General features: G+C 30.5%; 3 protein-coding genes across 4 annotated transcripts in view; 2 read left to right on the plus strand and 1 right to left on the minus strand.

The window, feature by feature from the left end:
• Nucleotides 1–3,715: 3,715 nt before the first annotated feature.
• LOC118646219 lies at nt 3,716–7,092 on the plus strand. The gene is made up of 6 exons (XM_036288634.1): nt 3,716–3,921; nt 4,124–4,256; nt 4,337–4,543; nt 4,656–4,839; nt 4,935–5,122; nt 5,215–7,092. The coding sequence occupies exons 1-6, from the start codon at nt 3,889–3,891 to the stop codon at nt 5,433–5,435; spliced, it is 966 nt and encodes a 321-aa protein (XP_036144527.1). The 5' UTR covers nt 3,716–3,888; the 3' UTR covers nt 5,436–7,092.
• A 188-nt stretch (nt 7,093–7,280) lies between these two features.
• LOC118646292 (protein ANTAGONIST OF LIKE HETEROCHROMATIN PROTEIN 1-like) lies at nt 7,281–9,593 on the minus strand. Its single transcript, XM_036288878.1, has 2 exons — nt 8,340–9,593; nt 7,281–8,260 (listed from the first exon to the last, which is right to left on the minus strand). The coding sequence occupies exons 1-2, from the start codon at nt 8,949–8,951 to the stop codon at nt 7,577–7,579; spliced, it is 1,296 nt and encodes a 431-aa protein (XP_036144771.1). The 5' UTR covers nt 8,952–9,593; the 3' UTR covers nt 7,281–7,576.
• Nucleotides 9,594–21,657: 12,064 nt separating this feature from the next.
• LOC105837331 (fasciclin-1) overlaps nt 21,658–23,495 on the plus strand; it is a 412,374-nt gene continuing 410,536 nt past the window's right edge. For both annotated transcript variants that reach the window (XR_004963764.1, XM_036288707.1), the window contains exon 1: nt 21,658–22,445. Coding sequence is in view for 1 of the 2 variants with exons in the window: in XM_036288707.1 (XP_036144600.1) it covers nt 22,314–22,445 (132 nt within the window). In the remaining variant the exon portion in view is untranslated. The remainder of the gene's footprint in view (nt 22,446–23,495) is intronic.

The raw sequence follows: 23,495 nt of genomic DNA on the forward strand, positions 1-23,495 counted from the left end.
TATGTAAAAATGATTTTAAAAAACTGTAAAACTTTATATTTATCTATAAAAATATAAGTTAACTATATATGTTTCATCCTTCTGACAACATCTACTGTAATGATCTATAACAAATATGTATGCATAAACAAGAAATACTCATGGATCATCACGAAGCGTTAGGAAGCGTATGGTCTTCGAAGTCAAGCATCGTCGGCAATGGTTGATACTTGGATGGGTGACCGTTTTCTCGGGTACAGAGATTAAACATGCTTTAACAGGTACAACTGTCGCTGAAACATGTATAGTCTCTTCTTCCTCTTACAAAATTATCGTAAAGATAATTTAAACTTTTAATTTTTTGTTAAAGTTTTTTTCAATTCTCAAAAACTGTTAAAAATACTTAGAAATATTTAAAAAATTTTCTAAATTAATCGGAATTTTTTATTTTTTAAATTTTTCTGAGAAACGTTTCAATTCTTATAAAAAATCGATACATTTAGCAAAAATCCTAAAAAAAAAAATCTAAAAAATCTGACAAAAAGTGGTCATTGTTTGCTATTCCTGAGGATGTCCTGAGAAAATTCTATGGTATCCTCAGAACATCCGATGGACTGTCCTCAGGATGTCCGATGGACTGTCCTCAGGATGTCCCGAGGACTAAAAAGTGGCGCTCGTTTGCTATTCCTTAGGATGTCCTGAAGACGTCCCGTGATAAAATCAGGACGTTCTCAGGATATCCACGAAGTCCGTCCTGGACGTCCTAAGGACGTCCGTGTGCTATCTGGGTTACTATTATGATCAATCATGTTTTCATAATATTCTTTTTTCTTTATTCTAATTAAATTAACTACTGCATTTCTTTCTATTTTAAATTGTTGCCAGTTTGTTCCGTGCTATCGTACAGTGCTTTTCTATCAGCCTCATCTCGTCTAGTCGCGAGCTTAGGCGCGGTGCGGCGAGACGTGGGAACGGCGACGACGCCACGCTTCTCCTTCCCCCCGCCGCCGCCGGCAGCCAATGCTTGAGGTAGGTCGTGCTATGGCTCGAGCGGCTTGAGCCCTTCCTTCGGCGCGCAGGGCACGCTCTCATTCGCATAATTTGAAAAATTTATATCTCGATTATTAGCAGACCAAACCCATAAATATTGGATTTTTATGTTCATCTCGATCCTATCTACCTTTTTATGAACAGTGACCAGTATGCTCTGGGACTCCCTGTATAAGAATAGCACTTTGAGAATGAATTGGCATAAATGTAGGTCCAAAGTTAATGAAGCATCTTCTTCCGTATCTAAGAATGATAAGGACAAAGTAAAAGATAAATGTGTGCTAATGTGTGCAAAAGATTTACGGCCATTTAATCTTGTTGGATGTGAGGGTTTTCTTGATCTGGCCCAAGAATTAATAGATATAGGTGCTAAATATAGCAAGATTGATGCTGCTTCAATTTTGCCACATCCTACGACTATATCTCAGTACTTAGGACAGATAGCAGATCAACATAGACAAGAAATCATTCCAAAAATTAAAGAAGCTTTAAAACAATGTGCTATGACATGTAATCTCTGGACATATAATTATCGCAAGTTACATTATTTGACTATAACAACCAGCTATGTAGAGGAATCTGAGAATAATTGGAATATAAAAACAATTGTTGACCACTAAGTTTCCAGATGTCACAAAGACAGGTGAACATATCATATCAGAAATGCAAGAACAACTAACAGAAATCAGTATAAGTTTTTTTGAATTAAGCAAAGTAACATTTGTAACTGATCAGGGATCCAATATTCAGAAAGCTTTAGAAAATTATGAACGTCTACCTTGTATAGCACATTGCCTTAGCACTACGTTGCGTCATACTTTTGTTGAGAATTTTCTTAACGAAGAAACACCTAGTGTTTTATCTTCAATTCAAAGCACACGAAGGACTGTTGGTTTTATGAAAAGATCTGGTTTAGTAACAAGACTAGAAAAAACTCTTAAACAAGATGTTGAAACCAGATGGAATAGCATTTCTAACCTTTTGACATCCTTACAATTTCAATACGAAAAAGTGACAAATATTCTGTTAGAAAGAGGCAAACTAGACATAATATCTTTTTATGATAAACAATTAATAAAGAAGATTATAAATTTTTTAAAATTATTTAAAGATGCCACAGACGAACTAAAGGGAGAAAAAGAGCCAACAATTCCATTTGTGGTCCCTTGGACTTATACTTTACTAAATTATTGAAAAGTCACAAGTGCTGATATTGAGGTTCATAATTTTTCACTATTTTAATAATTCCAATTTTGAAAAATTTGATTAATTAAAGTTATACGTATATTTATACAAATACATTTATTTTAAAATAATTTATTAATTAAATTTTTAATTACAGCCAATACAAAAGATAGAAAAACGGGCTGAAATATTCCTCAGAAAAGGTATTTAATGAACTTCAAAATGTTCATTATATAGCTACGTTTCTCCATCCATTATTTAAAAATCTTCTACTTTTAAGTGATGATAAGAAACAACAAATTTACCAAGACATTCGGCAAATGTGTAACTATATAGAAATTATCGAGCAAGAAGACACTATTGTACCTCCTTTGGCAAAGAAATTTCGAGAATGGCAGCCATCTTATCACCACCAAATAGATGAAGTAGAAAAATATATTAATATAAGCGTTGTTACAGATTTCAACAACGTTTTAACTTAGTGGAAAACGCATTCACGTTCTATGCCAAAAATGGCTAGAATAGCTAAACGTATTTTCTGCATTCCTGCTAGTAGTGCTAGTAGTGAAAAAAATTTTAGCAAGGCAGGACTTATCGTTACAGATAACGACCCAGTACTATCAATCCTGATCGCGTTAATGATATTTCATTTAGTCATTAGAATAAATGTTATTAATATTTAAAACGTATACTTAAGAATTTATAACTTTCATATGCATATTTTAGTAATGCAAATTTTATATTTTGTTTTTCTCTGACGTAAATACTTTTATTGTATTTTTAATTCTTCTGGTATAAATACTTTTATTGTATCGTTTTATTTTTCTGGCGTAAACATTTTTATTGCATTTTTTCTTTGACGTGAATATTTCTATTATATAATTAACAGAATAATTAATTGATATATTTATCAATAATCAACTAAAAAAATATATATAATTCAAAATAATGTTATTATTAATTGTTTCTTTGTTAAACATGGACGTTTATGAGCAAATAAATATAAATAAAATGCAATTTTTTTAAGAATATGTCGTCGCACTTTTCAAAACTGAGGTTAAGCCCAGGCATAAGTTGAGATACAGGCAACGCGGGCGGTTGGAATTTCACATGTGTATCAATATGTGCGCTTGTACTAATTCAGTTTCGGGAGTCGTCGGAAATCGAGTCTCGAGCATGTCGAGCTCTCAAGAATACATAGCCAGACTATTCCCGCTGCAGTGTTGCTTACTCTCCACTCTATCCATCCATGAGTGGTGAGAAGAGCGTCGAGACACTTTAGGCCTTTAGAGACAGCGGTAGTGCGGGACGTATAGATGTCTCGCCTCTCGCCGCGAGACACTCTCGCGTCTCACTGCTCGCTGCGCGCGCGGACATACACTTAAGGTGCCTTTTCACGCTGACGCTTGACGCTCATTTTCAGCGTCAAAAGATATCACGTGACTGAAAATAAAGATAGCCATTCGTCATTTTTAGTCACGTGATGTCTTTTGACGCTGAAAATGAGCGTCAAGCGTCAGCGTGAAAAGGCACCTTTAGGGTGCGGTCCCATGGACTGATATTTTCCGCGTAACGCGTATCGCGTAACCAATCAGAAACGTTCCGCGTTTTCTGTTACGCTCGTTTTCAAAAGTTGCGTAGTACGCGAGTTTGCGCGACTTATGTGAGCGTGGTATGGCGTGGTACTCAGGCGACATGGAGGCATCTGTAAGTTATTCTTTAAAAAATATTATTTTTTACTTTAGAGTTTACTGTAAAAATATGTAAACAGTTATGTTATTTGCTCTCTTATATTTTTCTTTATTTATTTCTATATTTATTTGTTCTATGTTGGTTTGATAACATACATCATGTTATAGGTTATGTTACTTAGTTCTTAATTTATTAACACAATTATCTTTGTTTACAGCAAATAAAATGTGGTTATTGTAGTTGGCTGCTAGCATATCATTGTAAAAATATATTGGAACATGAATGTTTTAAAGAATACAATGAAAATGTTCATGCTTTGAACATCGACGAAAATAATGTAGCTACTATTGGTATAAATATTTATGCTTAACAAATGTATTACTTTACATTAATTATATAAAATAGAGTATTAATCAAACTTTTTTAACAGTGAACAAATTTGATGAAGATGACCTATTGTCTCAAGATACAGACTGCAATGAACTATCATCTCAGAGTTTAAATACAGACTTTGATGAACGTTTAATAACGGCAGTACTAGATAGACCACCATTATATGATCATCGATTAAATGTTGAAGAAAGATCTAAACTAAAAAAGGCAGCATTGTGGGAGGAAGTAAGAAATGCCATTAATAGTATGTGTATATAAATTTTATAATTTATAATAGATATTCTTATATGCTAAGAATTTATTATTGTTTTCGTTAAAATTGTGACAAGATTTAGAAATAATTGTTCATTAAACAGGTAACATTAGTACAAAAGAATTACAAAAGAAATGGAAGTATCATCGTGATTGTTATATTCGCGCAAGAAAAAAAGGAAAACAGTATGTTCCAAGTGGATCTAGTGCAGCTTCAACAGATGTAAGAAGTACTTATAGATTTTTTGATCTAATGAGACCCTTGGACGATACATTTCAGACTACATCGTATGTATTGTTATACACAATTATTTAAATTTCCACATTATAAAATATAGTATAAAATAGTATAAAATTAATTAATATTAATTAATATTTTACAGAACAATAAGCACATTGATAAAGAGCACACCTGAAAAAATATCTGTAAAGGAAAAAGAAAAAAGAAGTAAGGACTTATCCGATTGTTCAGATGTTGAGTCAGAAATATGTTCTGAACCGTCAACTTCATTTCAAAATTTTGATAATACTTCATCATTAACTTCAACATCAACTTCATCAGCTAAAAAACGTATGTATAATTATGTATATGTCAGATTAGATTATGTATATTATTTTTACTTTTTGTTTAACATTTAATTCATACACATTTAATTTTTACAGAACGAAGGATTAATCACAAGGGTGATCAATCACAACAGTTACAAAGTGCTTTATTAGATATTATAAAGATGCTTATTACAGAAGTTGATCCTGTTGATGGATTTTTAAAAACTTTAGGAGAAACTTTACATCGTTTGTCATATAAAAAGAGAGTTATGATGCAAATTGAATTTCTTAAAATGGCTACAGCAGCAGAGTTTGAAAACAATGAAGAAATTTAATAGCATACGTTATTAAAGATATTGAAGAAAGTAAAAAGTGATTAAAAATATTAATAAGTTATTAAAGTCATTAAAAAGATTAATAAGTTATTAAAAGTTATTAAAGTTATTTAAAAAAAGAATTAAAATATTAAGTATATAAAATATAAAGAGAAATAGTACTGTTTCGAGTTAAAGGGAATTTCCGAGTGCGGAAATTCTCCAGCTGACGTCGGGACCGGGAGGGGGATGGCGTTCTTTAAAAAAAAAATAACGACGTCATTCTAACTGCTTTTTGTCTCGAGACTCTTGATCAGCGTAGGCGATGAAGCATCGCTAGATTCTTTTTTTTTTTCCTTATCATTCATTCCTTTATTGATCGGCAATGTGTCAACAGACGAAGCGTCTGATCCGCGAATCATTAAATCAGTAATATTTACATTGTCTAGTGTGTTGATTTGATTCATTCTCATTTCTATCAAACCTAATTAAAGGGAAGTAAAGCTTGCGAATCGCAAGATTAGTGGTTTCACATCAAAAACGAGATAAATCAAAAGAAGCGATTACGCATAGCTATATCTCATTGTCTCACAAGGAGAATTGACCGAGACGCTTCAACGGCGGCGTCCTTTTCCATCTCACCCCAACTCGTGCGAAGCGCTACGACGAATTTCAATCCTTCGCTCCCGAAAGACGAATCCTTCGACATAAAAAAGGCAAATCTATCATCCTGTTGGGCTTGCGAAGCGCAGAGCCGCATCTTCAATTTTTATTGCTATTCCTACAGGTATCGTTCATAACTTTAAGGAAACACTCATACTCCCGCGGGCTAGCATCGGTGATCGGCATCATGCAAAGTTCACACCGTATCGATTCTCTTTAATCTGAATTAAGAGACGAAATATTATTGATTTAATATTGAATGAATACGCATCAAGTGGAATTTACATTCGTAAATAATACAAGGATAGTTTCTACACATGATTTTGTTTGAACATTTTATTAATGTTTCGTTTCATCGTATTCCTTTTCAGTGAATGTTCATAAAGTTGTTTATTAATTCTATTTTTATAAAATCATGATTAATTTGACTTCCATTTTTTAAATAATTACCTGTTTCTACTTCAAATTTGTTTCAATGTCCTATTTTAATAGTACAATAATTAAAGAATAATTGATTGGAAATTATTGTAATTTAGATTAAAAATAAATATAAATCCTTCAAATTATTCCAGATGGTTTCCCTTTGCATGACCTACCACAATATTTATCGATACGCATTTTATTTAGGCTAAATGAATTCAGTAAATTTTTTAGCATACAAGTAAACAAACAAGTACAAAGAAAATATTAAGTTATGAAAAAGAATAATTTAAGTTTTACCAAAGAGTATTGTTAACTGTGATAGATTTGTTAATAACAAATTGTTGCAATTTTATAATACTGTACTACTGAGCAATACCTTTTTATAAGGAAAATAAGTTTTATTTTGTATTGACTCAAATATGAAATTATATTATATTATATTTTTATTTAAACTGTATTATATACAATAACAGTTGTATATAGAAACTATAAAATAAAAGTTTAATGTTGAGATACATCAAATTTTGTGTAAACTATACATTATTGTAATTATATGTTATTGTTTAATATATTTAAATTCTTATATACTATATTTCTTAATATAAATTTAAAAAATTAAAAAATTTTATTTACATTGACATTTTTTTAAACATAAGTATACGTAAGTTTACACATGCACGCACACACACACACACACACACACACACACACACACACACACACACACACACACACACACACACACACACACACGCATATATGTATTAGAAATTATGTTTACTGCACAAAAAATGAAAATTTTGAATTTAAAAGTTTATCTAAAATTTTAAATAAAAATCTTTGTAATTACATAGCAAATGAAACGTATAACATGTTTAACTTGTGATGTAATTTGGAATATATTATAAAATAAAGTTTTTCCACGATTTAATAAAGACTTGTGAGAACATATAGCAAGTACATTTTAAGAAAAATAGAATTTCCCACATTGCATAGTGATAATAGTTACTTATATAATATATATTTATATTAATTTAAATAAGTAAACATATATATACTTATTTAAAATAAAAAATTCAGAATTCATTACGAAACGCTTTTTCCCATTGCCATGTAACTGCTCCAGCTTTTACAAAATAATCAGCAAATTTATCTCTTATCATAGCCGCATTTTTAGAGTAAGAATTTATTTCATTTATATTGTCTTGAAGAGCTTCATTTGCAACATTTGCATCAACTGGTGTTAAAGTAGAATAATATTTATAACTATTTTCATGATTAATTATAAAATTGTGCAAACAGCAGGTTGCTTGCACAATTTTTCTACTTAAAGTAATAGATGCTATAATTGGTTTCCTGTAGATTCGCCATTTTGCAGTTAATATTCCAAAGGAACTTTCTACAGTACGTCTTGCTCTACTTAATCTGTAGTTGAAAATTTTCTTTTTTCGATCAAGATTTTGGCTTCGGGAATATGGTCGCATTAAATAATTTTTCAAGCCAAAGGCTTCATCTGCGACAATTACATATGGTAATACAGGGCCTCTGACATTAACAATTTTTGGTGGTGGAATTTGCAACAAATTTTCTTCTAATGCAGAATATAATTTGCTCTTTCTGAATACCCCACCATCACTTTGTCGTCCTTCTGCTCCAATGTCCAGCACGATAAAACGATATTCTGCATCACATAGTGCAAATAAATTCAAACTATGCTGACCCTTGTAATTATAATAAATTGACCCACTGTTAGGAGGAGCCTGTACATTACATTAAAACAATTATTCTCTTAACATGTAATAAAAGTAAAACAAAAGTTGAGTTTAAACATTAACATACTTGTAACATAACATGTTTTCCATCCATAGCTCCTATGCAATGTGGGAAATTCCATTTTTCTTCAAATTTACTTGCTATATGTTCCCACAAGTCTTTATTAAATTGTGGAAAAACTTTATCTTGTAATACGTTCCAAATTACATCACAAGTTTCAAATATAATTTTTGAAATCGTACTAGTCCCTATACGAAACATATAGGAAAGAGATTTCATACTGTCTCCTGAGGCTAAATAACGGAGACATATTTCTAGACGCGTATTTGGTTGTATTGGATCTCGAATACATTTTTGTTTTGTTATATGTGGTCCAATAATATTTAATAATTTTTTATATGTGTCCATATTCATGCGAAAATAATTAATGAATTTGTCGTCATTATGAAAATGCAACTCTTTTATAAGAGTGTTACTTGCTCCATATTGTTTCCGCATTTTGTTGGAAAAAATTGGATGAACCCAATATTTTCGTTTTACTATTTTATTTTGTTCATTTTTTTGGCACAATAAGAAAAGCATCACTAACTTTTTTAATTTTAAAATTGATGTTTTATTTCTTTCTTTTATTATTTGTTTTTGTAAAGCAATAATAGATAAGAATAAGTCTGAATCCATTTTAGACTAAACTGTCTAAACTTTCAATACATAATGTATATTACGCGATATTATTACGTGATATTTAGATCCTATCGTTCACATGGACATAAAATTTGCGTAATAAAAACTTACGTAACCAATCAACTGTGACATTTAGCATTTCTGTTGGAACGTTTTAACAGAATAGAAAAATATCATTGGTTAAACGCGATACGCTGCTGCCGTTTTATGTTCCATGTGAACGATGAGATTACAAAATCCGCGTAACAGAAAACGCGGAACGTCTCCGATTGGTTACGCGATACGCGTTACGCGGAAAATATCAGTCCATGGGACCGCACCCTTAGCGCGAAACACTACTGTGCTCCTTGATACAATTATTGTTGTAATTTATTTTTAAAAAATAAAATAAAGTCAAATAGCGCAAAGCGTGCGTCTGTGACGGTATCTATTAGAGTATAAATAAATGTTGCATATGTAACATTTCTGCAATCATCCTGAAACATTTTGATGAAATGTTACAATTGCTCCTATAACCATTTCTGCTGTGACAAATGTTGGCAACAGATTCTGTTGCCAAAAAGGCGACAAATGAGAAACATATCTTGTCATTGCAAACACTATTAGCAGATATTCAGCAAATATTTAGCAACGTCTGTCATCAGAATACATGACAAAATAATAGTGAACTGCGAGCAGATTTATTGAAAGTATTGATAACAGATTGACGACAAACACCAAAGTGAAAACAATGTCAGCAAATTGCCTGTAGAAATGCAACAACATTTGTGTGTCAAAGTACGCGACAGATTGATACCAGAAATGCAGCAGATCTGTCGAAATGTCAAATTGGCAATAAAAAGTGCGGCACCGTCGATAGGCGGCTTACTTTCTCGGGAGTAAAATGCAGTCAACTCGCTACATAAAGACCACTCGCAACGCGACTAAGGTAAGCAAAAATTATCTTCCTTCGCTGCACCTGCGGAGGAGTCCGATGTGACGGAAGACCGCCACATTATACTTTTATGATACAGAACTGGTAGTATTTTCATTAAATCGATTTTACATTTTTCATCAATTGACATTTTTTTAATAAGCCGCATGTTTATGTTTCTTTTTCTGAATTTTGCTGAATTTAAAATATCTTACAATTAGTATAACAAATTTATATTTGGAAGATTTATCTTATAATTTCCATATTTTTTATAATTTAAAATTATTCGACATTATTTGAATTACTTTAAAATTATTAAAATTATTAATAACTATAAAATTACTCAAAAACATCTTTTTATTCTTTCAGATAGGACCTGGGGCTCGATTCTTGAATTCATTCGCAAGAGAAACGTATACGCAAGTACTCGCTCTAACAGAAAAGTTGCAAGTTTATTGGTTAATAGCCATACGATAGCCAATAAATTTCCAACTTTTCTGTAAGATCAGAATTTGCGAATACGTTTCTCTTGTGAATGAATTCAAGAATAGAGCCCCTGTGTTCTTACCAGAACGTTTAAATGCACAGACCTATCTCGATTTTCTGAGATATGAGTTGCCTGACTTGTTGGCACCTCCTAATATTGAATTAGAAGATTTGCCCCTAAACAGGAGACGTATTATTTACATGCATGATGGTGCAACTGCTCATACAGCAAGTAATACGATTTGCTAGAAAATTTTGCTAGATACAAATAAATATTTTTTGGAATAGTGCTAAGAAAATATTTTATAAAAAATGAATAATATTTATTTCAAACAAGTAACATTTTCTAAATTATAGAAAACTAGTACTTGTTTTAAATAAATATTATTAATTTTCTATAAAATATTTTCTTGGCACTATTCAAAGAAATATTTATTTGAATCTAGTTTTTTTTCAGTGTAAAAATAATTATATTTTAATACATAAATTCTTTTGTTAATTGTTGAATTAGGGATTGTCTGGAATCATTTAAACGAGGTATATGGCAATAATTGGATGGGCACAAACGGTTCCATTCGTTGGCCGCCTCGTTCACCCGATCACAATCCGTGCGACTTTTTTCTGTGGGGATGTGTAAAGGAAAATGTTTATTTTGAAAGAATTAAAACGCGGAATGATCTCGAAGAAGCTATCGAAGTGGCTTTCGCAAGTATCGATCCAGATATGATTTGAAGGGCAACAGAAAGTGTATCACGTAGAGCTCAAAAGTGTTTAGACGTGGGAGGTGGTCACTTTGAGCATATACCATAAAATTGTTTTTCATATAATTATTTGTTAATAAAATTATTGTTATAATATTTGTTAATAAAATTATTGTTACATTATACCTTTTCATTATCTAACTTTGAAGAAACGTTGACTTTATTTTGTACTCACTGATAAAATAAATCATAATTATTGACATTAAACTTTATTGTAACTTCTTCATTATTTCGTTAATCATACTTGTCCTTCACTTATGTTAGTAAGATAGTATTACTTTATAAATTTAAAATTATTTTACACGTTTGGATTCATAAATAATCAATGATTAACATTGGCATTCAAATTTAGTCGTTCATTTTTTCAAGTATTATATTATTATACACTTTGAAAAGTATCATTTAAAACTTTCTATATACTTCAATAAAATGACAATGTACTTTAATTATTTTCATGATACAGAAGCTAACTACAATTCTAGCCATAAAAACCAAATACATATGAGTCACATCAAGAAATTAAGCTAAAATATTCGTTATTTAATATTACATACACGACAATCCTGATAAGGGAAAAAGAAATTATGTTGCCATACCAAAACTTTTTACACATTATTGGCAATTGTATTGTCACAAATCGTAAACGTACACAAAACGTAATATTTATAAAATGAAAGTAGACATTTTCACGGACGCCGGACTTCACAATTTGTGGAATTTATTCCAACGTGCAAAATTTTCAAAACGAATAGAGAACAATTAATTGTTCACAAATTATTCGCTTTTATTTATTTAAAATTTAAGCATATCAATGAAATTAATACGACATATTCTTTGGAAACTGTTAAATGCAAGTATAAAATGTGTGGCCAAAAATATTAATCTTACATATTTAATCAATAAAGTTGGAAAATTGCGAGAAAAAATCAGAAGCGGTAGACTTTTAATGAATTATTCCCTTTTATTGACTTAAAACTCTAGATTATTATTGAAAATATTATGGCGCATCTTCTGAAAGCTGTAAAGTGGCCTGCTAGTATAAAGAGAGTAATAAAAAATATTAAAATTTTACATAAAGTTCTGATAAGTTTGCAAAATTACGAAAGAGCATAAGCTGTGGTGGATTTTCAACGAATTATCCGCCTTCATTGATTTAAAATTTAAGTATGTATATCAATGAAAATACTATGAAATAATTCTCTGAAAGCTTTCAATTAACTTTTAATTTTTTTTTAACTTTGCAATTTATGTAGTACAGTTTAAAAGTCTATGTGTAAATTTTAGTTATAAGCTATTGTCGACCATCCTTAGTCCTTATCGCTAACCGTTACGAACAGAGTTGCGGATAGCAATAAATTTTGTTTGCGCTCTTCTCGCCTTGCGACGAGCGACGATCGTCTTGTTTCTTACTGCGCTCGTGTTTCCGTTGTAGCCGTGCGTACATTGGCAATATTTCACTATTTTCCGACAATAATTATAAGAACTGTACGCATGGAATCAAAAAAATTTAGAGAGCTTTTCGTCTTCGATTTTTGTGGGCAACACGATGGTATAAATATTATGCGAAGGTTTATTAACACAAATAACCATTATTTTAATTATAGTACGTTATACAATTAAATTAGTATATATATATAATAATTATATAATTTGTATAATTCTTACACTTATTACTATCTTAAAATTATAAATTTAAATTAAAAAAAAAAAACAAACAACATAATAAACATCTTGTAAACAAAATATTAGCGTGCATTACATTAACGAAATAACAGATGTCCTTAAAAGTTGCTTGTAAATTATTTATTTCGTTATTTTAGCAATACGATTTGTTAGCAGAGTTTACTCATAGAATTTGGCAGCAAATTAACGATAGAAATTGAATTGAAATTGCGTGCGCGGACAGTCTGATATTGTCCGAGTATGAAAATAATATTTAAAAAACATTTTAAATATCTAAAAAATATTTGAAAAAACATTTTCTTAAATGTTAAAAATAAAGAGACAATTTTTTTTTTATTAAAGAAACGTTTATAAACGTTTTATTTAAGCATTAAAATAATTATTTAATATATTTTAAAAGTCCAAATAAATTTTAATAATAAATGAATATTTTTTTAAATAAACATTTTAGAGATTAATTGTATTAACCAGAAATGTAAAAAAATATTCAAAAAAAATGTTTGAAAATGTTCGATAGCATACTTAAATTTACCGGTAAAATAGGTTCAAATTTTTAAATATTTTATTATTTTTTTAATATACTATATTGTTTTATTAAATGTGAATTTTATTTAATAATATTAAATAATAACGAAGAAAAATTAATTTATTAACTATTTTATTGTAAATATGTAGTTTAATTATTTTATAATTAAGGGAAATAGTTATTGTATTACATAATTCTAATACACTAATGGAAAATTTAATTACGTGGTTAATTATAAATACGAATACTTAGGCTGTTTAACGATAAACAGTAGGATATGAACGCTTTTTAACATCAATCAAATACATGCGCTTTCAAATTATATTCAATATAGACAAAAGAAATGTTATTGGCTAACAGCCGCTATTTATATACAATGTAGTAAATACTTTTAGCTAAAAGTCGTATATATTTTTATGGTATTATTTTAGACAATTATGAATATTTTAATATATTTTCTTGAAGTAGTACCCAAGTATTGGCAAGGATGTCCTTGAGTTTATATAGATCACAGGTTAATTAGAAGGGATACGTTCTCCTTATGCGTTCCATGAGCGTTCACCGAGCCAGATCTGACGTCGGTTATTAATATTTTTAGTTATAATATTATTTGTCATATTATATCATTTTTCATTTACACATTCATTTATTTTTTTTTTTTAGTTTGATAAAAATTTCAAAGAGATTTCAAAAAGAAAATGAAATATATACAGTTGCAACACATATATCGATACATCCTCCATCTCCATTTCATGGAGACGCGTAAATGCTATCGACGTCTAATCGACGTCGATCTGATTTCTATCTAGGAAAGCTGTAGACGCCATCGACGTCTGATCAATGTCGATCCAACTTGCTATTTCCCCCTGGGAACAATGTGATAAGATCGGTGACAAACATGATAAAAAAATATCTATCCCGGGAGTTGGCCCTTCAATGCACTGCTCAAAAGCAGGTGGAAAGGAAAATGGTACTTAAAAATATTATATTCTGTAATGCTATAAGGTAATATTTATACTTAATTAAAAATATTACTGAATATGTTGTCGTTGTATTTTTATTTAAGCGATGCCTAATAAACATTTTTAGATGTATTGACTAACAAACACGGTGCAATTAATGAAAAAGATTCGTATACTAAACTCGGTAATTGTCTATCTAATGCCAAAGACTGGGAAGGACACCGATCATAGCGGAGAAGAAAGGATTAATTTTTTATTTAAAAACAAATTTTTTATTTTTTTTTAATTTTAATTATTTAATGTGTGTTTGTAATACATAAATGCAACATCTATAAAAAAACTTTTTCTAATACTTTAAAAGAAGTCATTTCATGTATGTTTTTTAATGTAATGCATTTTTATTATATGTTTGTTTTTTTTCACAATATTTATACGTATTGTAGCGTTTTCCACGCCGCGCACTCGCACACGCTAACACAGCACTCGCTCGCGCACTCCCGAACACTCGCTCGCGCGCGAAATAAAGCAACTCGTTAGCTTTAGCAATTTATTAAAAGCACACGTAGGTGACAACTCTTGGCTTGACAGCTCAAAAACCAAAATCAAAACAAACAAATAAAACAACTTCAAAACAAAGCGACATTCGTCAGCTGACGACGTCAATCGATATATTGATTTAATAAAGTTCGCGTTCACACACGCGAGCTTACACGTAACAGTATATATCGATTATCTATAAAAAAAAAGTTTATTTTACGTACGTTATATATAACTAATGTTTATTAATTAAAAAAAAATTATTTCACGTACGCTTCTTAATTTACTGCGTTTTTATTATATGTTTGGTTTAATTTTTTCATGATTATACAATATTCATATACGTATATAGATTATCTAAACATGTTTATTTCACGTATGTTATTTATAATAAACTAATGCTTCTTATTTATATACGTAGTATATTTATTTCAGCTCGAGAATTATTTTGAAACAGGTAGAAGGACATTTGCCGCTGAATCGGGATATTTGAAAAGCTGTGATCGGGCCTCGACTAGGCTATGGCTATCTTTCCCATATACTAGTCCGGTCCAAGTCGGGAAAATGCCCGGGGCCTGCCTTGGCTTCCCGGTGGATTTCTGGTCAGGATAGGCGTCGCCTAGCCAAGACAAGTTCTAAATAGTTTTCTCGATCAGGGCCCGATAATTATTCGGAAAAACTGGTCATAGCCCGGCCGGGGCCCAAATACAATTTCCACTTGGGTGGATATCCCATGGACATCCAATATCCATGAACATATCTATAGTGTATATACATTGTATATTTTTGTGCTATTTGGGTGTATACAATTTCAGATCAATATTCCAACAATTTAATATTTAAACAAATTTTCTTCTAATTGTGTGTCACGATACTTATAATTAATGAAAATGTGTCGTGCTGATAACTTTCGACAGTTCTAACGATAATTCTCGACAGATCTGCAAGAGTTTTCTGCATTAAAATTATTTTTAAACATAGTTCCAATCATTATTTATTCTTTAAACAATTTTTAACAATTATGTCCAGCACAACATTTAGTATCAAAAATTGTTCAAAAAATAAATAATACCCGGAACTTTGTTTAAAACAAATTTTTAATGCGTTTTAGTACTTCAGAGAAGAAGGTGTTGTGCTAGATTCGTAAAGTTAGCACAACATTTTCAAAATCTTTATTTTTTAATATAAGAAATGCGGAACTTTTTCCAATTTTTATCAAGAACTGTAGAACTATAAAATGTGCTATTAGAACTCTTACAAGGGAACGGACAGAACTGTCCCTAACCAATTTTAATGAGCTTTAGATATGTTGTAGAACATGAAAAAATATTAGACCCATATTTTTTTTAGCAGCGTATCTCGACGTTTAGGAGTTGAAACCACCCCTCGAAAATAATGCGTTTTTTTGTTTTTGACGAATATCTTTGAAAATATAAGGTTTATAAAAAATAATTTATACAAAAGTTTTATGGTATTTTATACTGTTTACAATAGTATATTTAAATTTTCCAAAAATTTCAAACTTTTTAATTTACCCTACTCTCACCCTTTTTTTTCAAAATTTTGAAAATTTTGTAAGGACAAAAATTAAAGAGCAAAAAGCCAAATCCATCCAAATATACACTGAGAAAAATTTCTGGTGAGATTGTCCAGAATTTAGGTTCAGCTTACCAAACCGTATAGTGAATAATCGTGTAATAAGACATCTAGTCAATAATACCAAAATATATAATAAACGCATTGTCTAATTAGCGTTACAATCATACTTAGATACGTTTACCAAACCGTGTAGTACAGCGTATGATTTATTTGATGCGTTACCAATAAAAGTATAGATTTCTTACTAAACTATTTGGTGTACACTGAGAGATACGTGGTTTACACATACAATAGTTTGGTTACGGTATCTCGACGCATCTAATGATCGATAAGAAGACATTTAGGGTAAAAATAGAGGTTATTTACCACAATCTTTTGACAAAATGACAAACATATACTACGATTTCGTGATCTTTGTGTATATACACAAATACATCGAAATACATCGATATATTGAACAAAATTCCATTCTTGTAAATATTTTTTAGTTTCACTATCCATTTTCTACAGCTTCGATTTATACGCGTACATAAAAAAACACAGCGTCTCAGCGAGAGATAATTGACTGTCGCGTTACTGATACCACACGTCTAGAGAAAATTACCAAACTGCTTATTGACTAAATGTCTCGGTACGATCATTAGATGAGTCGAGACATTATAACCAAACTATTGGATGTGTAAACCATGTATCCCATATAAATTTACTACACTACTTGTCATAAAACAAGTCTAGTTTTATTCACCAAACTATTTCTCTCAGTGTAATAATATATGGGTTCCATTATTCTCAATTATTGGCAAAACGAGATGATAATATTGTGCTATAGGCGCCGCGCTAGAAGTTGCGTTATTTGTTTAGTCGCGTCACATTCAATCCCAGGCAGCAAGGTGACGTCCACTGGACGTCAATAATTCGTCATTTAAGGTCGCGGACGTCATATTACCAAATTAAGACGTAATAGTAACGTCATTTTTTGACCTATTAATTACGTCAGTCATTTATCCATCCTACAACGTATTTTCAACATCATATCCTTGACTAATTAATAACGTCAGTTAATTGATATATTATAAATATTTTATAAATATTGCGTGCTGTCTAGAGTATAATTTAGCTTTATTAAAAGAACAGAGCAAAAATTTTTATAAGTTTTTCCACATGTTATTTCGCATATGTAAAAATCAGAAAAAAAACTGTAAATTTATATTTATTTATAAAAATATAAGTTAACTACAAGTTTCATGTTTCTAACTATTGGACTGATCTATAACAAATATGTATTCATGAGCATCAAGTGTTCATGGATCATCACGAGGTGCCAGGTTGCGTACGATCTTCGAAGTCAAGCAACGTCGACGGCGATTCAGAGTTGGATAGGTGACCGCGGAAGTTAGGCAATCCTAAATGTAGCTATGGTGTGGTGGGTAACAATGCTTGTTGAGAAACAACGCAAATTTTTTTTTTTACATTATAATTATGTTATTTCAATATTTTCACAATGCAAGTATTGCATATATAGAACATACACCCGAAATATTTTCTAAAACGTCAAAATAACGGCGACTTTTTTTACTACCTGCGATAGTCATAAAAATGACGTTAAAATGTCGTCTTTATTGTGACGTCAACGGTCTGTGACATTAAACCGTCATTTTAATGTCATTAAGACGTCAATTAATGACGTCTGCTTCGTCATAAAATGACCAAAGAATGACGTCAATTAGACGACACCTTGCTACTTGGGAATAACTGCCTCTCTTGCGTATATTTTTATATTGGATTACAAAAACGGATTAATCTTAATTACATAATACTTAACGTATTACACGGTATAAAGCATAAATGCATATATGCATTTATGCTTTATACCGCAAAATGCAAACAAAAGTAGCATCCCGCACGGTATGTAACATTGATGAAATATTATAACAATCGGAAATAGTATAGAAATATTTCATTAACATTTCAATCATAACTTTTCATCCTAAACATTTTAGAAATGTATTTGCTTCATGTTTTTATAAAATGGCAAATGCAATATTTCTGAAATCCTATAGAAACATAAAAAAAGTTTGCTTTTATATTTGACTGTTTCTTAATATTACAAAAAAAGTGGCAAGTATAATACATATATATATATATATACATATACGTTAATGCGTACGTACATTTTCATTAAAAGGAAGATCTTTTCAATAGGAAGGAGATCTTTAGTCCCTATACAATTTTTTTGTAAATTTATAAAAACGTTAACACCTTTTATATATTAAACATGCATGTATATCTTCTCGTATTAAATAAAATAATTTATAAATATTGTATTTGATGAATACTGATAAGATTTTTTGGCGGTTTTCCTTTAGCCTTGTGACCAATGTTGGTATTCCGTATGAGTTCCGCCAAATGAAATATTTTATTTCAATTTAAATATATGTTTTATTCCAAAAATTGACCTTTTTTTGTTTTTAATTTGATTTTATTATTAAATGCAAATTAGTTTTAATTCCTTAATTTATGTTAAATATATACACAGAAAAAAATGTAATATAGTCAATAACATTTGTGATTGCGGGCTGCCAACTACATAAAATATTCAATACAATAATATTTGTTATTAATGCAAGTACAATGTTGATATTGCAATACATATATTATTGTATTGAGTATATCTGTAATTGGCAGCCCGCAATAACATACCTTATTAAATATATTACTTTTTTTTCAGTGTATATACACAAATATACATGCAAACGATATGCAAATATATGCGTGCGTGTTAAATACATAAAAAGTGTTAACGTTTTTATAAATTTGAAAAAAAATTATATGAGGACCAAAGATCACCTTCCTATTACTAATGGATATTTTACTGAAGCTTCATATGATGCGCTGCGCGAGAAAAACCGGCCCGTCTATCAACACTGATACGATTTCGTGATCTTTGTGTATATACACAAATACATCGAAATACATCGATATATTGAACAAAATTCCAATCTTGTAAATATTTTTTAGTTTCACTATCCATTTTCTACAGCTTCGATTTATACGCGTACATACATGAAAAAACAAAGCGTCTCAGCGAGAGATAATTGACTGTCGCGTTACTGATACCACACGTCTAGAGAAAATTACCAAACTGCTTACTGACTAAATGTCTCGGTACGATCATTAGATGCGTCTAGACACCATGACCAAACTATTGGATGTGTAAACCACGTATCGCATATAAATTTACTACACTATTTATCATAAAACAAATCTAGTTTCAGTCACCAAGCAATTTTTTTTAGTGTACCAAACTGCCTATAACTAAATGTCTCGGTATCGATCATTAGATGAGTCGAGACATCATAACCAAACTATTGGATGTGTAAACCATGTATCGCATATAAATTTACTACACTACTTGTCATAAAACAAGTCTAGTTTTATTCACCAAACTATTTCTCTCAGTGTACTTTCCTTAATCGCCCGATCACCCGGCTCGAACACACCGGGGGTGGAGAGTTCTCCGTCTCCCTCGAGAGATCTCGAGATCGACCGGCGTTTCCTCGATCGCCAGACGCAAGTCGTAAAAAACCGCGCAGCACAACACCCCGCACTTCACGCCGCGTCCCGCGCACAGCCGATCTCGAGACTCCGGCGATTACCACCCGCCACACCGCTCGCCTCACCGCGCCACGAAACGCCGCTTCACGCGCCAGGGCATTGCCCGCCGGCCCGTCGCCGCACACCGCGACTATCACCGAGCTAGCTACGCGCCCGACAGCGAACAGTTGTTTCGTCCCGCGACACACGAAATACACAGACACACATACACACACATCTCACCTGTAAATAACCATTCCGCCGAACGACACACGATACACACACCGACACGCTTACTCCATTGTAAATAGATTGTACATATCAAAGATCTCGTTAAAATATATATTATCTTTTATTCCGAAAAACCGAGTCTATTGTCTCAGGGACCTTCCTACACCCGATCCCGGCGAGTTAGTCCGCGTAGGAAATACGGTCCGTTACAAAAGTAAAAATAAGTAATACTTATTTTTTTCCATTATACGTCTAAATACGTCTAAATAAGTATTTTTTCGTATTTTATAACATTCTTTTTAATTTTGCATTAAATTTATATTTCATATTTTATAACATGTTTAATATTAAAATTATAGCTCATATTATGTTATAAATTAGAGTTTATGTTTAATAATTACTTTAATAAATAGGATTATTTATGGTTTTAAGATATATAATAAATTATATAATAAAGATACACACATAATATAAAAATAAATACAATATAAAATATTTCTATATGCTTAATTATTAATTTTTCTATTGAATGAGATAAATTAATTTTTTTATTTATATTGACTTTCTTATCCAGATTAAAATAAATTTAGTTATTCATAAAATAATATGATTATTTTAATATGAGTGATTAATTAAAAAATTGATATTATTTAATTATTTTATTTTCAACAATTTAATCCATAATAATTCTTATTTGAGTATATATTAATAAATCTATTGGGCCTATTAAATAATGATGATGATTATTTGCAGAACGCTTTAAATAAAAATGATATAAACAATGTTTACAGTTGTAGTCGCCAAAATATATAATAAAATAACTATAAAAAATAGTTGCAGTTACCATTCTGACATACAAAAAAATATTTTACATTATTATTAATATAAATAAAACTTATTACTGTAGTATAAGGTTCCTTCTACTTTAATTATGATTGTTATTATCATATTATATAATATATTCTACCATACATAAATCACAGTTATGGCACGTTTAACCATACATATGGTTGTATGGACGAATGCTATAGCTATTGTAACAATAATATAGTGTTAAGTTAACTATAATTTAGACTGTTAATTTAACTATAAAAATATTGTTACGACCAAAAATAAATTATAGTTAAATTATGGTAAATGCAACTATTTTTTTCTCTCAGTGTACAGCTGCAATAGCATTGATATTCGAAATGTTGGACAATGCATATTGTTACAATAAATGTGCGCCGCGTTAGGCACAAGCTCTTCCATAATGTGTTACGTTACGTTAAGTACTCTATATGAACCTAAGCTTGTACTTAAAATTTAATTTAAGTCAACGCACAAAGAAATCCTTAACGTAAGAACTTAAAAACTTACGTTAAAAGTTTCTTTATGCGTTGATTTAAGTTTAATTTTAAGTACAAACTTAGGTTTGTCAAATACTTAACGTAACGTAACGCGTTACAAAAAAGCTTGTGGCTCTTACCCGCTGCACCGCATTGCCCCCATCACCCCTACTTGGTGACCGTCACTATCGCGTCGCTTGATGTCCTGTCAAATGAAAGTACGCAGTATTACACAGCCACCGAAAACACGAATTGACTCTAGTGTCATTATATGTCAAATTGATAATATTGTAACATATTACATAAGCACAACACAAAATTTGTCGTAAAAACGATCGCATGCGCACTATACTAACAGTCAATCAATATGCCCGACAGAGCTCGTGATACAACAAGTATTTGGTCAGAACTCCATGGAGGGAGCGATAGTAGCGTGCTACCGTCCGTATTGTGAACATTAAGCGAAAAGAGTGTAGTGAGATAAAAAGAGAGATTGAGGAGAGGAAGAGAAAGAGAAAGAGACGATCGCGCGATTTCGCGCTCGATCACACCAATTGACGTAATTGTGCGCGAATAATAATATCTTTTTCCGATTTATACGGTGTTCATCCCCGGTGTCCGTGGGCAACATCCGGCCCGCAATATTTGAAAGCGGCGCACGGCGCGGTCTCGCGAATTAATAAATTATATATATCCGGTGTAAATACTTAATTATCCGCGTGAACGTTCTTTTTTATAAATGACAATGTCTTGTATGTGTTCAAACAAAGGCCTACGTAAGGCAATACTAATTTTATATTTGTTTACGGCAGTGCCCGTCGCCAGCGGCGGAATAGAAGAAAAAATAGAAAACAACAAGAACCTTTCAAAGGTAATATATAATATAGTAAATATATAATATAGTAAATATGTATTATAATGCAGTTTTACTTTTGTTAATTTTTTTAAATTTAAGTAATTAAAAAAAAACTAGTTTTTAATTATTATAATTAATTAATTTATTGTAATTAATTAATTGTAATTAATTAATTATAGTAGTTTTCTTATATCTATTTTTAAAATAATACTTTATACATTATCTCTTGCAATAAAATTAAGAGTGTATCAAACGGATATGATTACGAGACATGATTACTTAAGCGATAATTGGTTACAACAAAAACTGATGTAACTGCAGACATCTGATGTCACAATTGTAATAGACGATTCAAGAACAACAACTCTTTATTACACTCATATTTAAAATAAGAAAGTATAATAAATGGTCAATATTTACATGATACTATTACTTGCAATTATTTAATGCTCTGTTAACTTTCGAGAAAATGTGTATATCATTAAGAACAGATATATGTTGTCTATTAATCATTTGCACACCATGAGGGAAGTAAAAAACCTAAAACTATATAATATATTTTTATAATTTTATTGTCTTTAATATTTTATTGTAATCGTTATAAATTTTAATGATTATAAACTTACAATTTACTCAAATTTTTGCAAAAATATAATTTTTTTTACTTTTAAAATAAACGTGATAATCTATTAAATCTTTTTGATTTATACAAGAAAATTGGTTTTATTTTGATATCTTATATGCACTGATATGCACTTTTATGTGCATTCATTAAAACTTACCATACAAACTTTTACTAATAAAAAAATATTTCTTTGTTTGGATATAGAACAATATGTCAAACTTGTGCAAATAAATGGTCGTAATTTGTACATATAATATTATTAATTTCATATTGTGTACCATTTATTATAACATAAGGTACTGTAATTAACTCATTATTTATTATTTATGGAAGTAAAACAGTCTTTGTATCATGATGTTCTGAAATTTTAGTAAATTTGGTTATTTTAGAATTGTGTCGTACACTGAAAAAAGAATGTAGTCAATCCAAAAAAAGTTGTT

The sequence above is a fragment of the Monomorium pharaonis genome, chromosome 6 (assembly GCF_013373865.1).
Source record: "Monomorium pharaonis isolate MP-MQ-018 chromosome 6, ASM1337386v2, whole genome shotgun sequence".
Lineage (NCBI taxonomy): Eukaryota > Metazoa > Arthropoda > Insecta > Hymenoptera > Formicidae > Monomorium > Monomorium pharaonis.

What these genes read in the sequence shown, in the direction of transcription:
- LOC118646292 (XM_036288878.1), bottom strand. Translation starts at nt 8,951, where the DNA reads ATGGATTCAGACTTATTCTTATCTATTATTGCTTTACAAAAACAAATA. An exon ending in GAAAACATGTTATGTTACAA is followed by an intron (nt 8,261 to 8,339) that starts GTATGTTAATGT and finishes TGTAATGTACAG; the next exon opens with GCTCCTCCTAACAGTGGGTC.
- LOC118646219 (XM_036288634.1), top strand. Translation starts at nt 3,889, where the DNA reads ATGGCGTGGTACTCAGGCGACATGGAGGCATCT. An exon ending in CAGGCGACATGGAGGCATCT is followed by an intron (nt 3,922 to 4,123) that starts GTAAGTTATTCT and finishes CTTTGTTTACAG; the next exon opens with CAAATAAAATGTGGTTATTG. An exon ending in AACTTCATCAGCTAAAAAAC is followed by an intron (nt 5,123 to 5,214) that starts GTATGTATAATT and finishes TAATTTTTACAG; the next exon opens with AACGAAGGATTAATCACAAG.